At 45.3% G+C, this 18,423-nt stretch overlaps 1 protein-coding gene across 1 annotated transcript in view; it reads right to left on the bottom strand.

Moving 5' to 3' along the window:
- Positions 1-16,632, bottom strand: part of si:dkey-178e17.3 (somatomedin-B and thrombospondin type-1 domain-containing protein) — a 391,904-nt gene extending 375,272 nt beyond the window's left edge. Inside the window, exon 1 of the mRNA XM_063073230.1 lies at positions 16,142-16,632. Coding sequence (XP_062929300.1) covers positions 16,142-16,370 — 229 coding nt within the window. The 5' untranslated portion in view covers positions 16,371-16,632. The remainder of the gene's footprint in view (positions 1-16,141) is intronic.
- Positions 16,633-18,423: the final 1,791 nt, after the last annotated feature.

Raw genomic sequence — 18,423 nt, 5'->3', positions numbered from 1 at the left:
TAGACACTCCCATACACTCAATGGTCACTTTTATTAGGTACCTCCTGTTCATAATAAAGTGACCACTGATTTTATGTTCATGGTCTTCTGCTGCTGTATTCCATCCATTTCAAGGTTCGACGTGTTGTGCATTCAGAGATGATCTTCTGCACACCACTGTTGTAATGTGTGGTTATTTGAGTTACCGTTGCCTTCCTGTCAGCTTGAACCAGTCTGGCCATTCTCCTCTGACCTCTCTCATGAACAAGGCGCTTTTGCCCACAGACCTGACACTCACTGGATGTTTTTGTTTCTTGTGTCATTTTCTGTAAACTCTAGAGACTGTTCTGCATGGAATCCCCAGGAGATGAGTAGTTTCTAAGATACTCAAACTATCCCATCTGGCACCAAAAATCATTCCACTGTCAAAGTAATTTCTTTCCCATTCTGATGTTTGGTCTGAACAACAACTGAACTTATTGCTTTGATGTCTTGAGTTGCTGCCATATGATTGGCTGATTAGATATTTGCATTAATGAGCAGGTGTACAACAAGACCACAAGATATAGGAGCAGAATTAGGCCATTTGGCCCATCAAGTCTGCTCCCGCCATTTCATCATGGCTGATCCATTTTCCCTCTCAGCCCCAATCTCCTGCCTTCTCCCCATATCCCTTCATACCCTCACTGATCAAGAATATATCAACCCCTGCTTTAAATACACCCAGTGACTTAGCCTCTACAGCTGCCTGTGGCAACAAATTCCACAGAATCACCACTCTCTGGCAAAAGAAATTCCTCCCCAACTCCATTCTAAAAGGACATTCCTCTATTCTGAGGTTATGTCCTCTGATCTTGGACTCCCCTGCCGTAGAAAACATCCTGTCCACATCCACTCTGTCAAGGTGTTACACCATTCAATAGGTTTCAAAGAGGTCACTCATTCTTCTGAATTGCAGTGAATACAGGCCCAGAGCCATCAAATGCTCTTCGTGTGACAAGCCATTCAATCCTGGAATCATTTTGTGAGCCTCCTTTGAACACTATCTAGTGTCAGCAATCCTTTCTTAGATAAGGGGCCCAAAATTGCTCATAATACACCAACGGCTCACCAGTGCTTTATAAAGCCTCAATATTACATCCTTGCTTTTATATTCTAGTCCTCTTGAAATGATTACTAACATTGCATTTGCCTTCCTCACCACAGACTCAACCAACAGATGAACCTTTAGGGAATCCTGCACAAGGACTCCCAAGTCCCTTTGCACCTCAGATTTTTAAATTAATTTTCCATTTAGAAAATAGTCTACTCTTTTATTTCTTCTACCAAACTGCATGATAATACACTTCCCAAAATCTGCCACTTCTTTGCCCATTCTTCTAATTTAAGTCCTTCTGTAGCCTCTCTACTTCCTCAAAACTACCTGCTCCTCCACCTATCTTCGTTTCATCCACAAACTTCGCCACAAAGCCATCAATTGCATCATCCAGACACAGGAAATCTACAGATGCTGGAAGTTCAAGCAGCACACATAAAAAGTGCTGGCGAATGCAGCAGGCCAGGCAGTATCTCTAGAAAGAGGTACAGTCGATGTTTCGGGCCGGGACCCTTCGTCAGGACTAACTGAAAGAAGAGATAGTAAGAGATTTGAAAGGGGGAGGGGGAGGGGGAGGGGGGATCCAAAATGATAGGAGAAGACAGGAGGGGAGGGGTGGATCTAAGAGCTGGAAAGTTGATTGGCAAAAGGGATACCAGGCTGGAGAAGGGAGAGGATCATGCGACGGGAAACCTGGGAAGAAAGAGAGGGGGGAGGGGAGCCCAGAGGGTGGAGAGCAGGCAAGTAGTGAGTGGGACAGAGGGAGAAAAAGAGAGAGAGAGAGAAAAAAAAGGGGAAAAATTAAAAAAAAAATTTTTTAATACATTAAATAAATAAATAAGGGATGGGGTGTGAGGAGAGGAGGGGCATTAACGGAAGTTAGAGAAGTCAATATCCACATTAAAATAGCTCATTTTAATTCCACGTCCCATTCCCACTCTGATATGTCTATCCACATCCTATTCCCATTCTGATATGTCTATCCACAGCCTCCTCTACTGTCAAGATGAAGCCACACTCAGGTTGAAGGAACAACACCTTATATTCCGTCTGGGTAGCCTCCAACCTGATGGCATGAATATTGACTTCTCTAACTTCCATTAATTCCCCTCCTCCCCATCACACCCCATCCCTTATTTATTTATTTAATATATATTTTTATATATATTTTACTTTTAGACTTTCAGTTAGTCCTGACGAAGGGTCGTGGCCCAAAGCGTCGACTGTACCTGTTCCTATAATGCTGCCTGGCCTACTGTGTTCACCAGCATTTTGTGTGTGTGTTAATTGCATCATCCAAGTCATTGAGATATAACGTAAAAAGAATCGGTCCAAACATAGACCCCTGGGGAACACCACTAGTCACTGACAGCCCTCCAGAAAAAGCTCCCTTTATTCCAACCCCTTGACTCTTGTCAATCAGCCACTGCTTTATCCATGCCAAAATCTTTCCTGTAATACCATGGGCTCATAACTTGTTAAGCAGCCTCATGTGTGGCACCTTGTCAAAGGCCTTCTGAAAATCCAAGTACACAATATCAACCGATTCTCCTTCGTCTATCCTACCTGTTGCTTCTTCAAAGAATTCCAGCAGATTCATCAGGCAAGATTTTCCCTTGAAGAAACCATGCTGACTATGGCCAATTTTTTCATGTGCCTCGAAGTACCCTGAGACCCCATCCTTAATAATTGACTCCAACATCTTCCCAACCACTGAGGTCAGACTAACTGGCCCTTTCTTCTGCCTCTCTCCCTTCTTGAAGAGTGAAATGACATTTTCAATTTTCTAGTCTTTTGGAACAATTCCAGAAACTGGAGGTTCTTGAAAGATCATTACTAATGCCTCCGCAATCTCTTTAGCCACCTCTTTCAGAACTCCGTGGTGTACACCATCTCATCCAGGTGACTTATCTACCTTCAGACCTCTCAGCTTCCCAAGCATTTCTCCCTAGTAATAGCAATTACTTTCACTTCTGCCCCCTGACTCTCTCAAACTTCTGGCATACTACTAGTGTCTTCCACAGTGAAGACTGATGCAGAATACTTATTCCGTTCATCCACCACTTCTTTGTCCCACAGTACCACCTCTCCAGCATCGATTTCCAGCAGTCCAATATCCACTTTTTCATCTCTTTTACACTTTATGTATCTGAATAAATTTTTGGTTTCTGAGTGGCCACTGAGTGCATTTCTGATGAATAACTTTTAAGCTTGAAATGAAGAAAACACCATAACTTCCCTGTGGTTCTGTCATTGTCTGTGAGTTACATGGGGTTTGTCACACTCCTCTACGTATTACTAAGTCATTACAGGATGATGGCACTCCACTTATTGCATAGTAATTACAGGACAATGGCACTTCACCTATTACATAGCCATTACAGGAGAATGGTATTTTGCCTATTACACAGTATTACAGCACCATGGCACTCCACTTACTACATAGTCATTACAGAACCAAGGCACACCACGTATTACGCAGTCATTAGAGCACCATAGCACACCACCTATTACATAGTCATTACAGCAACATTGCACTCCAATTATTACATGAGACTTTCTGTCTACTTCATTATCATTACAGGACTGCGACACTCCATTTATAACATAGTTATTATGGGACTATAGCACTCCACCTATTATATGATCAGTACAGGATCATGGGAATCCACTATGTCATTACAGCACTATGACACTCCACTTATTACATAGTCATTACAGCTCCATGGCACTCCACTTATTACATTGTCATGACAGCATCATGGCACTCCACTTATTACACAGTCATTACAGAACCATGGAACCACTTATTACATAATCATTACAACAGCATTACACTTCAACTATTACAAAGTTATTACAGAACCATGGTACTCCACATATTTCATAGTCATTACAGGGCCATAGCACTCCATCTGCTACATAATCATTACAATGCCATGGCACTCATTTTATTATGTAAACATTGCAGGACCATTGTCCTCCACTTGTTACATAGTCACTACAGTACCATTGCACTCTACTTATTACATAGTCATTACAGGACTATGGCAATCCATCTATTACATAGTCATCACCGAACCATGGCACTCCACCAATTACATAGTCATAACAGCACCATGGCACTCCAATTATTACATAGTCATTACAAGACCATTGTATTCACTTATTACATAGACATTACAGCACCATGGCACTCCACCTATTGTGTAGTCACTAAATCATTCTGGTACTTAACCTAGTACATGGCACTCCACTTATTACAGTAGATTATCATTATAGTAGCATGGCACTACACATTACAGAGACATTACAGCACCATGGCACTCTGCTTATTACATATCATTACAGCACCATGGCACTCCACTTATTACAGTAGATCATCATTACAGCAGCATGGCACTGCACTTATTACATAGACATTGGAGTGCCAAATGACACCACCTATTGCATAGTCATTACAGCACAATGGCACTCCACTTATTTCATAGTCATTACGGGGGCAGGACACTCCACCTGCTACATAATCATTACACAGCCATCGCACTCCATTTATTACATAGGCATTACAGGACCATTGCACTCCACTTCTTACATAGTCATTACAGCATCATTGCACTCCACCTATTACATAGTCTTTACAGGGCTATGGCACTTCATTGATTACATAGTCGTTACAGAAACATGCACGCCACCTACTACATAGTCATTACAGAACCATGACACACCTATTATGCAGTAATTACAGGACCAGGGTATTCCACATTACATAGTCATTACAAGACAATAACATTGCACCTATTATATAATCAGTAGAGGACCATGGGAATCCACCTATTGCATAGTCATTAGAGGGCACGGCACTCTACCTGTTACTTAATCATTACAGCTTCATGCCACTCCATTTAGTACATAGTTATTTCAGTATCATAGCACTCCACCTGTTACATAGTCATTACAGCTCCATTGCACTCCACCTATTACATAGTCGTCATTACAGTACCATGGCACTCCACCTATTACATAGTCATTACAGCACCATTGCCCTGCACATATTACAATACACAATTATTAGAGGACCATGGCACACCACCTATTACAGTACATAGTCATTAGAGTTCCATGGCACTCCAGCTTTTACATAGTCATTATGGGACTATCAAACTTATTACATGGTCATTATACATCACTCTGCACTTATTACAGTCTTCACAGGACTGTTACACTCCACTTATTACAGTTATTACAGGACCATCAATTTATTAGAAATGGGCGTGTGTGTTTATTTAAACCAGTATTAAAACTGTTGGCATTGATAAGAGTGGGTTAATACAGATCCAATCAAATCACCAACTCTTCACTAACAAAAGGCAGTTTAACTTAAAGTTCTCCCTGTCATTCTGATGATTAAAAAGGAAAGCCTCCCGAATACATCAGTGAAAAGAGATTAAAAAGGAAAGCCTCCCGAATACATCTGAAAACAGATGTCCTGGTCTTTACACTGATGAGACACCACTGGTGCTGTTGACTCTCAACTCCCTCTCACAGCAGGGTAATCTATCAACTCACCCTCCCATGAGTCCCAGTCCCCAGCCGCTGATGTTTAATCTGGACGCAGAGCATGAATTGTTCATAGCATTGCAAGGTAATGAAGCATACAGGGACCCTACAACTATTCCTCAGACCTTTCCTGCATCCAACTCAACTGCACAAAGCCACCCTTCGTCACTGCTGGTCTCAGTTTTAACAGACCCATAACAGACTCGATGGGCCGAATGGCATAATTCTGCTCCAATTTCTTATGTCCTAACACAACAACTATATGACGAAGGTAGCACACTATTTTCTTATTTGTTAACAGGAAGCACCTAGATTTGTGAGAACCCTTCGGGAGGAGGTCTAGCTACACTTCTTGGTGCCTCAGTAAAGGAGCCAAAATAATTTTGGCACAGTAGTGTAGTGGTTAGCACAACACTTTACAGTATCAGTGACCCAGGTTCAATTCTCATTGCATGGTAGTGTAGTAATTAGCACAACGCTTTACAGTACCAGTGACCCAGGTTCAATTCCCATCGCACGGTAGTGTAGTAATTAGCACAACGCTTTACAGTAACAACGAACCCGGGTCGCTGTTAGTTTGCCTCCTAGGTGCCAGGGTCAAAGATGTTTCTGATCGTGACCACGATATCTTCAAGTGGGAAGGAGAACAGCCAGAGGTCGTGGTACATATTGGTACCAGCAACACAGGTAGGGAAAAGAGGAGGTCCTGAAAACAGACTACAGGGAGTTAGGAAGAAGTTAAGAAGCAGGACCTCAAAGGTAGTAATCTCAGGATTACTGCATGTGCCACATGACAGTGAGTATAGGAATAGAATGAGGTGGAGGATAAATGCGTGGCTGAGGGATTGGAGCAGGGGGCAGGGATTCAGATTTCTGGATCATTCTTCTGGGGCAGTTATGACCTGTACAAAAAGGATGGGTTGCACTTGAATCTGAGGGGGACCAATATCCTGGCAGGGATGTTTGCAATGGCTACTGGGGAGAGTTTAAACTAGAATTGCTGGGGGGTGGGAACCAAACTGAAGAGGTTGGCTCACTAATAGAGAAAGCTTGGAGACAGTGCAAAAGGGAGGATAGGTAGGTGATAGAGAAGGGACGTACTCAGACCGATGGTTTGAGATGTGTCTATTTTAATGAAAAGAGTATTATGAATAAAATGGATGAGCTTAGAGCGTGGATCAGCAATTGGAGCTATGATGTTGTGGCCATTACAGAGACTTGGATGGTGCAGGGGCAGGAATGGCTACTTCAAGTTCCAGGCTTTAGATGTTTCAGAAAGGACAAGGAGGGAGGCAAAAGAGGTGGGGGCGTGGCACTGCAGATCAGAGATAGTGTCACGGCTGCAGAAAAGGACGAAGTCATGGAGGGGTTGTCTACGGAGTCTCTGTGGGTGGAAGCTAGGAACAGGAAGGGGTCAATAATTCTACTAGGTATTTTTTATAGACCACCCGATAGTAACAGGGACATTGAGGAGCAGATAGGGAGACAGATTCTGGAAAGGTGTAATAATAACAGGGTTGTTGTGGTGGGAGATTTTAATTTCCCAAATATTAATTGGCATCTCCTTAGAGTGAGGAGTTTATATGGGGTGGAGTTCGTTAGGTGTGTTCAGGAAGGTTTCTTGACACAATATGTAGATAAGCCTACAAGAAGAGAGGCTGTACTTGATCTGGTATTGGAAAATGAACCTGGTCATGTGTCAGGTCTCTCAGTGGGAGAGCATTTTGGAGATAGTGATCACAATTCTATCTCCTTTACCATAGCATTGGAGAGGGACAGGAACAGACAAGTTAGGAAAGTGTTTAATTGGAGTAAGGGGAAATATGAGGCTATCAGGCAGGAACTTGAAAACATAAATTGGAAACAGGTGTTCTCACAGGGAAATGTACGGAAGAAATGTGGCAAATGTTCAGGGGATATTTGCATGGGGTTCTGCGTAGATACATTCCAATGAGACAGGGAAATGATGATAGGGTACAGGAACCGTGGTGTACAAATGTTGTTGTAATCTAGAAAAGAAGAGCTTATGAAAGTTTTGAAAAACTAGGTAATGATAGAGATCTAGAACATTATAAGGCTAGCAGGAAGGAGCTTAAGAATGAAATTAAGAGAGCCAGAAGGGGCCATAAAAAGACCTTGGCGGACAGGATTAAGGAGAACCCCAAGGCATTCTACAAGTATGTGAAGAACAAGAGAATAAGACGGGAGAGAATAGGACCAATCAAGTGTGACAGTGGAAAAGTGTGTATGAAACCGGATGAGATGGCAGAAGTACTTAAAGAATATTTTGCTTCAGTGTTCACTACGGAAAAGGATCTTGGCCATTGTAGGGATGATTTGCAGTGGACTGAAAAGCTTGAGCATGTAGATATTAAGGAAGAGGATGTGCTGGAGCTTTTGGAAAGCATCAAGTTGGATAAGTCACCGGGACCGGACGGGATGTACCCCAGGCTACTGTGGGAAGCTTGGGAGGAGATTGCTGAGCCTCTGGCGATGATCTTTGTATCATCAATGAGGACAGGAGAGGTTCCGGAGGATTGGAAGGTTGCGAATGTTTTTCCCTTATTCAAGAAAGGGAGTAGGGATAGCCCAGGAAATTATAGACCAGTGAGTCTTACTTCAGCGGTTGATAAGTTGATGGAGAAGATCCTGACAGGCAGGATTTATGAACATTTGGAGAGGCATAGTATGATGACGAATAGTCAGCATGGCTTTGTCAAGGGCAGGTTGTGCCTTACGAGCCTGATTGAATTTTTTGAGGATGTGACTGAACACATTGATGAAGGTAGAGCAGTAGATGTAGTGTATATGGATTTCAGCAAGGCATTTGATAACGTACCCCATGCAAGGCTTATTGAGAAAGTAAGGAGGCATGAGATCCAAGGGGACATTGCTTTGTGGATCCAGAACTGGCTTGCTCACAGAAGACAAAGAGTAGTTGTAGACAGGTCATATTCTGCATGGAGGTCAGTGACCAATGGTGTGCCTCAGGGATCTGTTCTGGGACCCCTACTCTTTGTGATTTTTATAAATGACCTGGATGAGGAAGTGGAGGGCTGTCAGATGTTACAGCGGGACATTGATAGATGTAAAACTGGGCTGAGAAGTGGCAGATGGAGTTCAACATAGGTAAGTGTGAGGTGGTTCATTTTGGTAGGTCAAATATGATGGCAGAATATAGCATTAATGGCAAGACTCTTGGCAGTGTGGAGGAAAAGAGGGATCTTGGGGTCCGAGTCCATAGGACACTCAAAGCAACTATGCAGGTTGACACTGTGGTTAAGAAGGCATATGGTGCATTGGCCTTCATCAATCATAGGATTGAGTTAAAGAGCTGAGAGGTAATGTTGCAGCTATATAGGACCCTGGTCAGACCCCACTTGGAGTACTGTGCTCAATTCTGGTCGCCTCTCTGCAGGAAGGACGTGGAAACCATAGAAAGGGTGCAGAGGAGATTTACAAGGATGTTGCCTGGATTGGGGAGCATGCCTAACGAGAATAGGTTGAGCGAACTCAGCCTTTTCTCCTTGGAGCGACGAAGGATGAGAGGTGACCTGATAGAGGTGTACAAGATAATGAGAGGCATTGATTTTATGGATAGTCAGAGGCTTTTTCCCAGGGCTAAAGTGGCTAGCACGAGAGGGCACAGTTTTAAGGTGCTTCGAAGTAGGTACGGAAGAGATGTCAGGGGTAAGTTTTTTACACAGAGAGTGGTGAGTGCGTGGAATGAGCTGTCAGTGGCAGTGGTGGAGGTGGAAACAATAGGGTTTTTTAAGAGACTCCTGGATAGGTACATGGTGTCATGGTCTGGATCGGGGTCCCTTTAAATTTAGCTTGTTTAGGTTACGATCCAGACTGTTGATTCCCTGTTTTCCCGTATCCCTCGACTTTGGTGATTAGAGGCAATTAACACTCGGCAGAACCGGTAGTTTATAGTCTCCAGCTTTCAGCCGTTTGGTGCGGGAGCATTTGCAAAGTCACCAAGGTATGATGTGCCAATGTCATCTGACCGGAACAAGCCTAGTCTCCGTCCGAAGTGAGTGCCAGTAATTCGCCTTTCCTCACCGGAGCAACCCTGTCAAGTTACCTCACCAAAGCGAGCCTGCAAAGTTTCCTTACCGAGGTGGGTCTGTCAGTTAACCCGCCCGAGGGAATCAAGAACCGCTGTCTACTGTTCCTGGGCCGAGTCGAGAGCTCACCACTACCCGGAGGCTCCAAGTCAAGTCCTGACTCCAGGCGGCATCCAAGTCCACGTCCACGTCCTGGCTCCGGTGGCATCCAAGTACCACATCAAGTCCTGGTCCTGGCGGCGTTCAAGTACCATGTCAAGTCCTGGCCCTGGCGGCTTCCCAGTTCTGAGTCAAGTCCTGGCCCTGGTGGTCTGTGATTCCGGTCCTACCCCTTTGTCTGAATCCCTTCTCTGCTCCTCTCACCTCTAGCCCTCGTCTGCAGCCCCCGCCTGCACTTCGGTCTAGTTCCATCACTGGAGCTAGATAGGTACTGTCTGGTGTTCATTCGTGTTGGTCTTGTCTTGTCTCGTCCTCGCCTCCGTGGGGTAAGTCAGGCCATCTTGCCATTGCCCCGCGGGGAGTTGCGTCTTGTCTTGTCTTGTCCTCACCTCCGTGGGGTAAGTCAAGCCGTCTTGCCATTGCTCCGCGTAGGGTCATGAGTCCCGGCTGTCTTGTACCCAAGGAGGGGCCTCAGCTCTCTGTCCTGTGTGTGAGTCCCGGCCCTATGTCCTGTACCCAAGGAGGGGTGCCGATTCTCTGTTCTGTGTATGTGTCCATGGTTCCATGTACCTGCTCTCCCAAGACCGAGGCTCTGTTTTCCATGTTCCTCCTCTCCCTAGCCCATGTCATGTCCATGCCTGGTTCTGGGGTCCGAGCCCGAGGCAAGACCCAGGTATTGGGTCCTTGCCCAGTCTCTGGCTCGGAGTCTATACCCTACCCTCTTCATGTCTCCTCTAGTTCGGGGAGCTGATTCCGAGTCCTAGCCCAGACCCTTGGTCCCAGCCTAGTCATAGTCCTCAGTCCTTGTCCAGTTCGCTACTCCTGCTCCTGTCTAGCTCTCCTGAGATTGAACAATAAATTAAATTTAATTAACCTCACAAGATGTGTCTTGCATTTGGGTCCACCCTTGCTCCCAATGTCCCCGCCATTGTGACACATGGAGCTTAGAAAAATAGAGGGCTATGGGTAAGCCTAGGTAGTTCTAAGGTAGGGACATGTTCAGCACAGCTTTGTGGGTCGAAGGGCCTGTATTGTGCTGTGGGTTTTCTATGTCTATGTTTCTAAGATGGATTCATCATCATCATTCTGTACAGTGTCGTATGACATGGGCGATCATAGTCTTTCTATGACCATGATTGCTCTCGGCAAATTTTTCTGCAGAAGGGCAACTGGTTTGCCCTTGCCTTGTTCTGGTCAGTGTCTTTACAAGATGGGTGACCCCAGCCATTACCAATACTCTTCAGAGATTGTCTGCCTGGCGTCAGTGGTCACATAACCAAGACTTGTGATCTGCACCAGATGCTCATACAACCATCCACCACCTGCTCCCACGGCTTCACCTGACCCTGATTGATGGTGGTGGGGGGGGGGGGGACTGAACGCCTGCTACACCTTGCCCAAGGGTGACCAGCAGGCTAGAGAGGGAGGAGCACCTTACACCTCCTTAGAAGAAACTGCAGCCCGCCACCCTTCTGCACTGCACTGCACTCTCCCTGTAGCTGTTACACTACATCTTTCCCTCCACCCTCAGCTAAGTATCTTCTTAGCCACCACACAGGATTTGTCCCCCTCAGCTTCAGAACAAAACTCAGCCCAGAAGTCAGTAAACCCAGTATAGAGGAATAAAGTCCCAACGCAGTTAACTGGGATAGATCAAATGGGGTGGGCCGAAAGGCCCCTTTCTGCGCTGTGCCTCACCTGACTGAAAATTCTGCATTGGCTATGATATCAAATCAAACAGAACTGCATGAGTCAACTGAAAATTTAATTCAGTTTTAAAATTGTTCTCTAAACTTGGGATGAAATTACCAGGTAATGTAATGTAATCAGGCTTAACCCAAAAATAGCAGCAGAGACAATTTAGCCATAAACAGTAACTTTAATAATGCTGGACAACAAGGTTTTACTTCCTGAATACTTTAGTGTGTATGTTATGGATCTTGGACTGAGGATCATGAAAATCACTATAAAATTCTCATATCATGCACCATTTCTTGAAATCACCTATATTTGTTATTTCAATTCATAATTCATGTCAGAACAACTGATGCCAAGATTAAGGAATGCATTTTTGTTGATCCACAAATCAAACAGGTCATCAATGACAGACAATGCGAAGAACTTCTAGTGGAACTGGAGAAAATCACATGCAAGGCTGTTGTTAAAAATTTTCTTGCCAACTACAGAGCACCAAATTATGTGCAGCTGGTTGACAACATGCTTCAAGCATACAAAAACATGAAGTGCAACATGTCACTAAAGATTCATTTCCTGCATTCCTATTTAGACTTTTCCCCTGCAAATCCTGGCGCTGTCAGTGATGAGCATGGTGAAAGTTTCACCAGGACATTGCGATCATGGAGAAACGGTATCAGGGCAACTGGAATCCATCAGTGCTGGCTGATTAGTGTTGGACATTTAAGCGAGAAGCCTCAGACACTGAGTACAAATGAAAATCATCAACAAAACATTTTAGCTTAGTTAAAGTATTGAGAAGCATTGGTACTGTTATGCAATTAAACACATTATATTCAATAAACATTAATTTCTTGTTTCTCCAAATTCCTACATATTACAAGTAGCCTGAAATTATATTTGTGTTCAGCTTCAAGTGGTCTATCATAAGCAAAAAAAAAATTCTGAGGAAGCCATACTTTCGAAAAAAATTTGTTTTCCTTTGTGTTTGATTGGCATCTGTCTGTCTGGAAGGACAATGGGTGATGATGATCTTCATCACAAGCCTGGGTGGAAGTTATGGAGATCCTGAGATGCCCAGTCATCAAGATCCCCCTCTCGGCCTCACCAACGTATGAAGTGATACGTTTGGCACCAGCTCAGCTGCAGGGGCTGCCAGAGGATGTTCAGTGACGTCCAGCCGCCTTATGGGACTCCACTCCGGATGTCCTGTCTGAGTTCGCTCCCGTAGCCTCCATCTCTCCCAAGGCTGCCCATAAGGCAGTAGGGCTATTTACCCATAGCTGGGGATCTGGTTCACGAGCATCAGGGAGTGTCCACACACCGGTGGGCCTTCGTGCTACTTGTGTAGGGGTCAGACCTCCTCCCCTGCCCTCTGTGTTTCAGCCTGAGTCTGAAAGGAGCTCAGTTTCCATGTGTCGCCAGGGAGGAGGCATTACATGAGGCTTGCTGTGGAAGAGCAAAGCCTTATCTAAGTTCTACTTGTGTCAGGCCTGCTCCGACCAATACCTCACAACCTGCAGGGAGAGACTTAAACATTCAGCTCTCCTTTTCGCAAGACTGCTAGCCAACAGTGGAAGCTGAAAGTGGGAGTGACAAGCACTACCCACTACACTAACACACTAGACACATCACAACAACCATTGTCCAGTGTAATAAACCGCAGAATAATAAGCCACCAGGGGCCACAGAACAAGAGAGAACAGAAACGGAACAAAACAGGCAACAAGGTAAACTTTAGGCAGGGAGGGTGAAAGGCCAGCTGGTTTGATGAGTGAGCAAGGATGGTGGGTAAGAAATGGGGTTAAATAGGCTGCAGGTGACAAGTCTGGAATGAGCGGGAGGTGAATCCAATTAGCTGAACAGAGACTGGTAGGTGTCTGCATGGGCAGGCTGTGAGGTGTCAGTGGGAGCAAGCCTGACGCAAGGAGAACTTAGGTATGGAGAAATCCCTCATAAAGCTAGTTAATACGTGGATAGGAAAGATTTAGAAGGAGACAGCCAAATGCAAGCAAGTGGGACTAACTTAGATGGGCATTATGGTCAACATAGATCATTTGGGCCGAAGGGCCAGTTTCCCCACTTTACTTCTTTGAGTGGAATATGTACAAACTCAACGAACCCCCTCCCTCCCTCCACATTGTGCCTTGCACCTTGAGGTCTCTCTGTACAGTAAAATATACTCCAAATTTACTTTATTTGTAAATTCAGTTGCATTTAAAACGAAATTTGTTAAAAATAAGGGGAGGGGAAATGTTGGGCCCTAGGGAGAGTGCAGGGGAGGCGGAAAGCAGATTCAAGTATAAACAGTTGCAGATCTGTAAAAATGTTTGTACGTTCTCTCTGTGACCACGTGGATTTCCTCCGGGTGCTCCGGGTTCCTCTCACAGTCCAACGACGTACCGGTTAATTGGTCATTGTAAATTGACCCGTGATCGGGCTAGAGTTAAATCAGGGTGATGGCTGGCGCCGCTCTGGGGGCCGAAAGGGGCCTGTTCTGTGCTGCCTCTGTAAACAAAATAACGTGAACCTGCGCTAGTCTACGCGGGCGGGGGGCTAGTGGCGAACGATTCATACGCGTCTCCTGTAACCCAAACAAAATTATCTCAGGTTTCATTCACCGATTATTCGCGGGTGAAGATTACTCACGGTTTACATTTTGTAAAGTAAAAGTAATTTTCTTAGAATTGCAACATTTTGGACCAGTGGAAATGGTCCAGAAGGGTTGTATGGAAACTATTATTACCATTTTTCTTAACAACTAATTTCATTACTTAGCCTAATAGGTTAGATTTACCACAGTACATAATTATCTATTTAAATGTTTATTTTGCTTTTATATCATCTCAATGTGTACTTAAGAATGTATAAATAATTGTAGTTTTATACATATAAAAAAATGGAAAAGGTTATATGTGTGAAAAAGTACATGATAATTGTGAACGCCTTATCCAAATAAAAATAAAATTAAAAAAAAAGAATTACCTCCATGTCACACAGTATTAAACACAGAACCAGTTGCTGACATAAAACTATAAGGCATAGATGCAGAATTAGGCAATTCGGCCCATCGGGTCTGCACCGCCATTCCATCATGGTTGATTTATTCTCCCTCTCAGACCCCGTTCAGCTGCCTTTGACGCCCTGACTAATCAACAACCTGCCAACGTCTTTTTCTTCGGCAAGCGTCCAGTTGCTGACTGTACCACATCTGACAGTAAACCAGGCGAAGAGAGAAAGGCATTCGTTCGTAAAACGCCCCGTCAAACACTGCCCAAACGCAGCGTCCAAGCGAAGTTACTTCAACAGCCAGGCCCCGCAACACCGCTTCAAAAGCTACCGCTAGCGGTTTTAACAAATTCCAGTCCAGTGGTGAACACTGCTAACCGGTGCAGATCGATTTTCAACATAGCAAACGATCTTTCACTGATATACTAACGACGATATGCGTATCAATTCAGAAATGACATCAGTTTAGATTCTGAATCCCTGTAACATTCGGCCTCAGTCGAAAGGACTGAAATGCTTCTTCATTTCCAGTCTGCACAAAACTGACCGAGCCCCTCTCTGTGAAACTGTCTTCTCTGTTTTTCTGTCTGTCTCTCACTGTGTGTGTGTGTGTGTGTGTGTGTGTGTGTGAATGTGTGTGTGTGTATGAGTGTGTGTGTATGTGTGTGTGTGAGTGTGTGAATGTGTGTGTGTATGAGTGTGTGTGTGTGAATGTGTGTGTGTGTGTGTGTATGTGTGTGTGTGTGTGTGAATGTGTGTGTGTATGAGTGTGTGTGTATGTGTGTGTGTATGTGTGTGTGTGAGTGTGTGAATGTGTGTGTGTATGAGTGTGTGTGTGTGTGAATGTGTGTGTGTGTGTGTGTGTGTGTGTGAATGTGTGTGTGTATGAGTGTGTGTGTATGTGTGTGTGTGTGTGTGAATGTGTGTGAGTGTATGAATGTGTGTGTGTATGTATGTGTGTGTGTGTGTGAGTGTGTGAATGTGTGTGTGAGTGTGTGAATGTGTGTGTATGTATGTGTGTGTGTGAGTGTGTGAATGTGTGTGTATGTGTGTGTGTGAGTGTGTGAATGTGTGTGTATGTATGTGTGTGTGTGAGTGTGTGAATGTGTGTGTGTGTGTGTGTGTATGTATGTGTGTGTGTGTGTGTGTGAGTGTGTGTGAATGTGTGTGTGTGAATGTGTGTGTATGTATGTGTGTGTGAGTGTGTGTGTGTGTGTGTATGTGTGTGTATGTATGTGTGTGTGTGAGTGTGTGTGTGTGAGTGTGTGTATGTGTGTGTATGTATGTGTGTGTGTGAGTGTGTGAATGTGTGTGTATGTATGTGTGTGTGTGAGTGTGTGTGTGTGTGAGTGTGTGAATGTGTGTGTATGTATGTGTGTGTGTGAGTGTGTGTGTGTGTGAGTGTGTGAATGTGTGTGTGTGTGTGTGTGTGTGTATGTGTGTGAGTGTGAGTGTGTGAATGTGTGTGTGAGTGTGCGTGTATCTGAGTGCGCCTGTCCATCTGTCTGTCTCTCAGTATAATCTATATGTGTCTCACTGTGCCCTGCAGATCACGGAATCCGGAATCGCTCACCTGAAATTTGACAAACCGCGTTGTAATCTTCGCAGCAGTCCGCTGTTTTCGCACAGTAGGTATCGCAGTAACACGTCGTCCGCCTTCTCGTGAAATCCCAGCACTGGTTATTTCTTCCCGTGCAACATTTGGGATTCTCCCTGTCGGAACAGCCGGCCGCGACCCCTCGCAACCACACCGTCAGTGTCAACAACGCGAAACAACCCCGGGTGCCGGAGAGATGCTCCATGTCGTTCCTTTCGCCCTCCCTCTCCTCGCACACACACACACACAGCAGGGTTCTCGCCTTCACATGGGAGGTAGAGAAGTTCTCGGCAACTCGATAGGTTTTTCTAATGAAACATATAAGGCGAGAGGGAGGGGAGGCAGGCGTTTATGATGGTGCAGTTAAGTTCGGCTGTAGAGCCAGAAGCAAACTGGAACTGGGATCTCTCCGTCCAGCGACGATGCAAGTTATCCCAAACACAGAGGCGGGGAACGCACTGCCCCGGTTGAGAGCCTGCGGACAGACCACGCGGCGCCCTTGATTCGCTGCGCTCTGTTTTTCCAGCCCACCTCATTCGACACACAGCTCTCCCCGTGGTCCTAGCGCCTGCGGCATTCAGGTTGTTCCCACGCCCTTCCGCCAAATGAATCCGCGCCCTTTATGTTACACTTGAACAGAACATTGGTAAACGGAAGAGAATCTGCAGATACTGGAAATCTAGAGTAACACAGGCAAAGTGCTGGCGGAACTCAGCAGGTCAAACAGCATCTATGAAAATAAATAAAGCGCCGACGGATCAGGCCGAGACCCTTCTTCAGAACTGGAAGGGAAGGGGGATTCTCCCTACTCCCTTCTCCCATCGGGCAGAAGATACAAACATCTCAAAGGAAGTACCACCATGCTCAAGGAAAGTTTCCATCCCGCTGTTATAAGACAATTGAGGGTGGCGGGAGTGTGGAATGAGCTGCCAGCACAAGTGGTCCGTGTGAGCTCGATTTCAACGTTTAAGAGCGGGGTGCGCAGGGCTATGATCCCAGTGCAGGTCGATGGGATTAGGCAGTTTAAATGGTTTTGGCACGGACTGGATGGGCCAACGGGCCTGTTCTGTGCTGTACTTTTCTACGACTATTCTGTGACTCTATTGACTTCTCCCCGCACAATCTACCCCATAATACCCTTGCATTTTATGGACTGCTTGTGCTACACAAGGTTTCTGTAACAGTAGCATTTTATTCTGCAATCTGTTATTGTTTTCCCTTGAATACCGCAATCACAGATATCATGAAATGATCTGGAAGTTTTTTCCACTGTAACTCGGTACGTGACAGTAATAAGGGGCGGCGTGATCTCTTATTATATCTATATATATATATATATAAAGAAAAGTTACAATAAATAAGTAGTGGGGAAGAAGCTGTTCCTGGATCGCTGAGTGTGTGTCTTCAGGCTCCTGTACCTCCTCCCTGATGGCAACAATGAGGCATGTCCTGGATGATGGGGATTCCTTCTGAGGCACCGCTCCTTGAAGATGTCCTGGATACTACGGAGGCTAGTGCCCATGATGGAGCTGACTGAGTTTACAACCCTGCAGCTTGCTTCGATCCAGTGAAGTAGCGCCCCCCCCCCCCCCCCGCCATACCAGACGGCGATGCAGCCAGTTAGAATGCTCTCCACGGTAAATCTGTAGAAATTTGCCAGGGTTTTTGGTGAGATGCCAAATCCCCTCAAATCTCTAAATAATAAACCTACTTCCCAATTTTACCCAAGTACTGTCCCCCCGAATTGAGGTGGAAGCTAAGGTTCAATCAGACCAGTGCTCTGTGTTCACATACCCGGCTGATGTCCCCAGTACTACGGATGGCTACGAAACCACAGATGTGAACCTTAATGTCATAATGATTCACTCCCTTCTCCGAGAGTCGTCACCTTTTGGTGGTGGGATGGCCTGTGAGTTTCTGAGATTCCAAGAGCGATGTCTGGTGGCCGCTCCTGGTGAGGTCACCCACGGTGGCAATGTCAAGTGAGAGGTTCCAGACAAAGAGCGATCCCACTAAGACCTCAACGGTGGAGCTGGAGGAAGATGATGACACATCATGTTGACAGTGAAGGCGGAGACGGGCTGCAGCAGTGAACGGTCTAGGGTCACCTTGCAGTCCATGCCACTGGACCCCGATTCCGATCTGTCAAAGACCGTGTGGTGGCTGTCCGTGCACCAGACTCGCCACGTTAAACAAAGTCACGCACAGGCGTTCTCCATTACTAGAATAATCCCTTAGGAGAAACATCAAACGCGACT

This window comes from Mobula hypostoma, chromosome 21, assembly GCF_963921235.1.
Source record: "Mobula hypostoma chromosome 21, sMobHyp1.1, whole genome shotgun sequence".
NCBI lineage: Eukaryota > Metazoa > Chordata > Chondrichthyes > Myliobatiformes > Myliobatidae > Mobula > Mobula hypostoma.
This window is presented reverse-complemented; position numbering and strand designations above follow the sequence as displayed.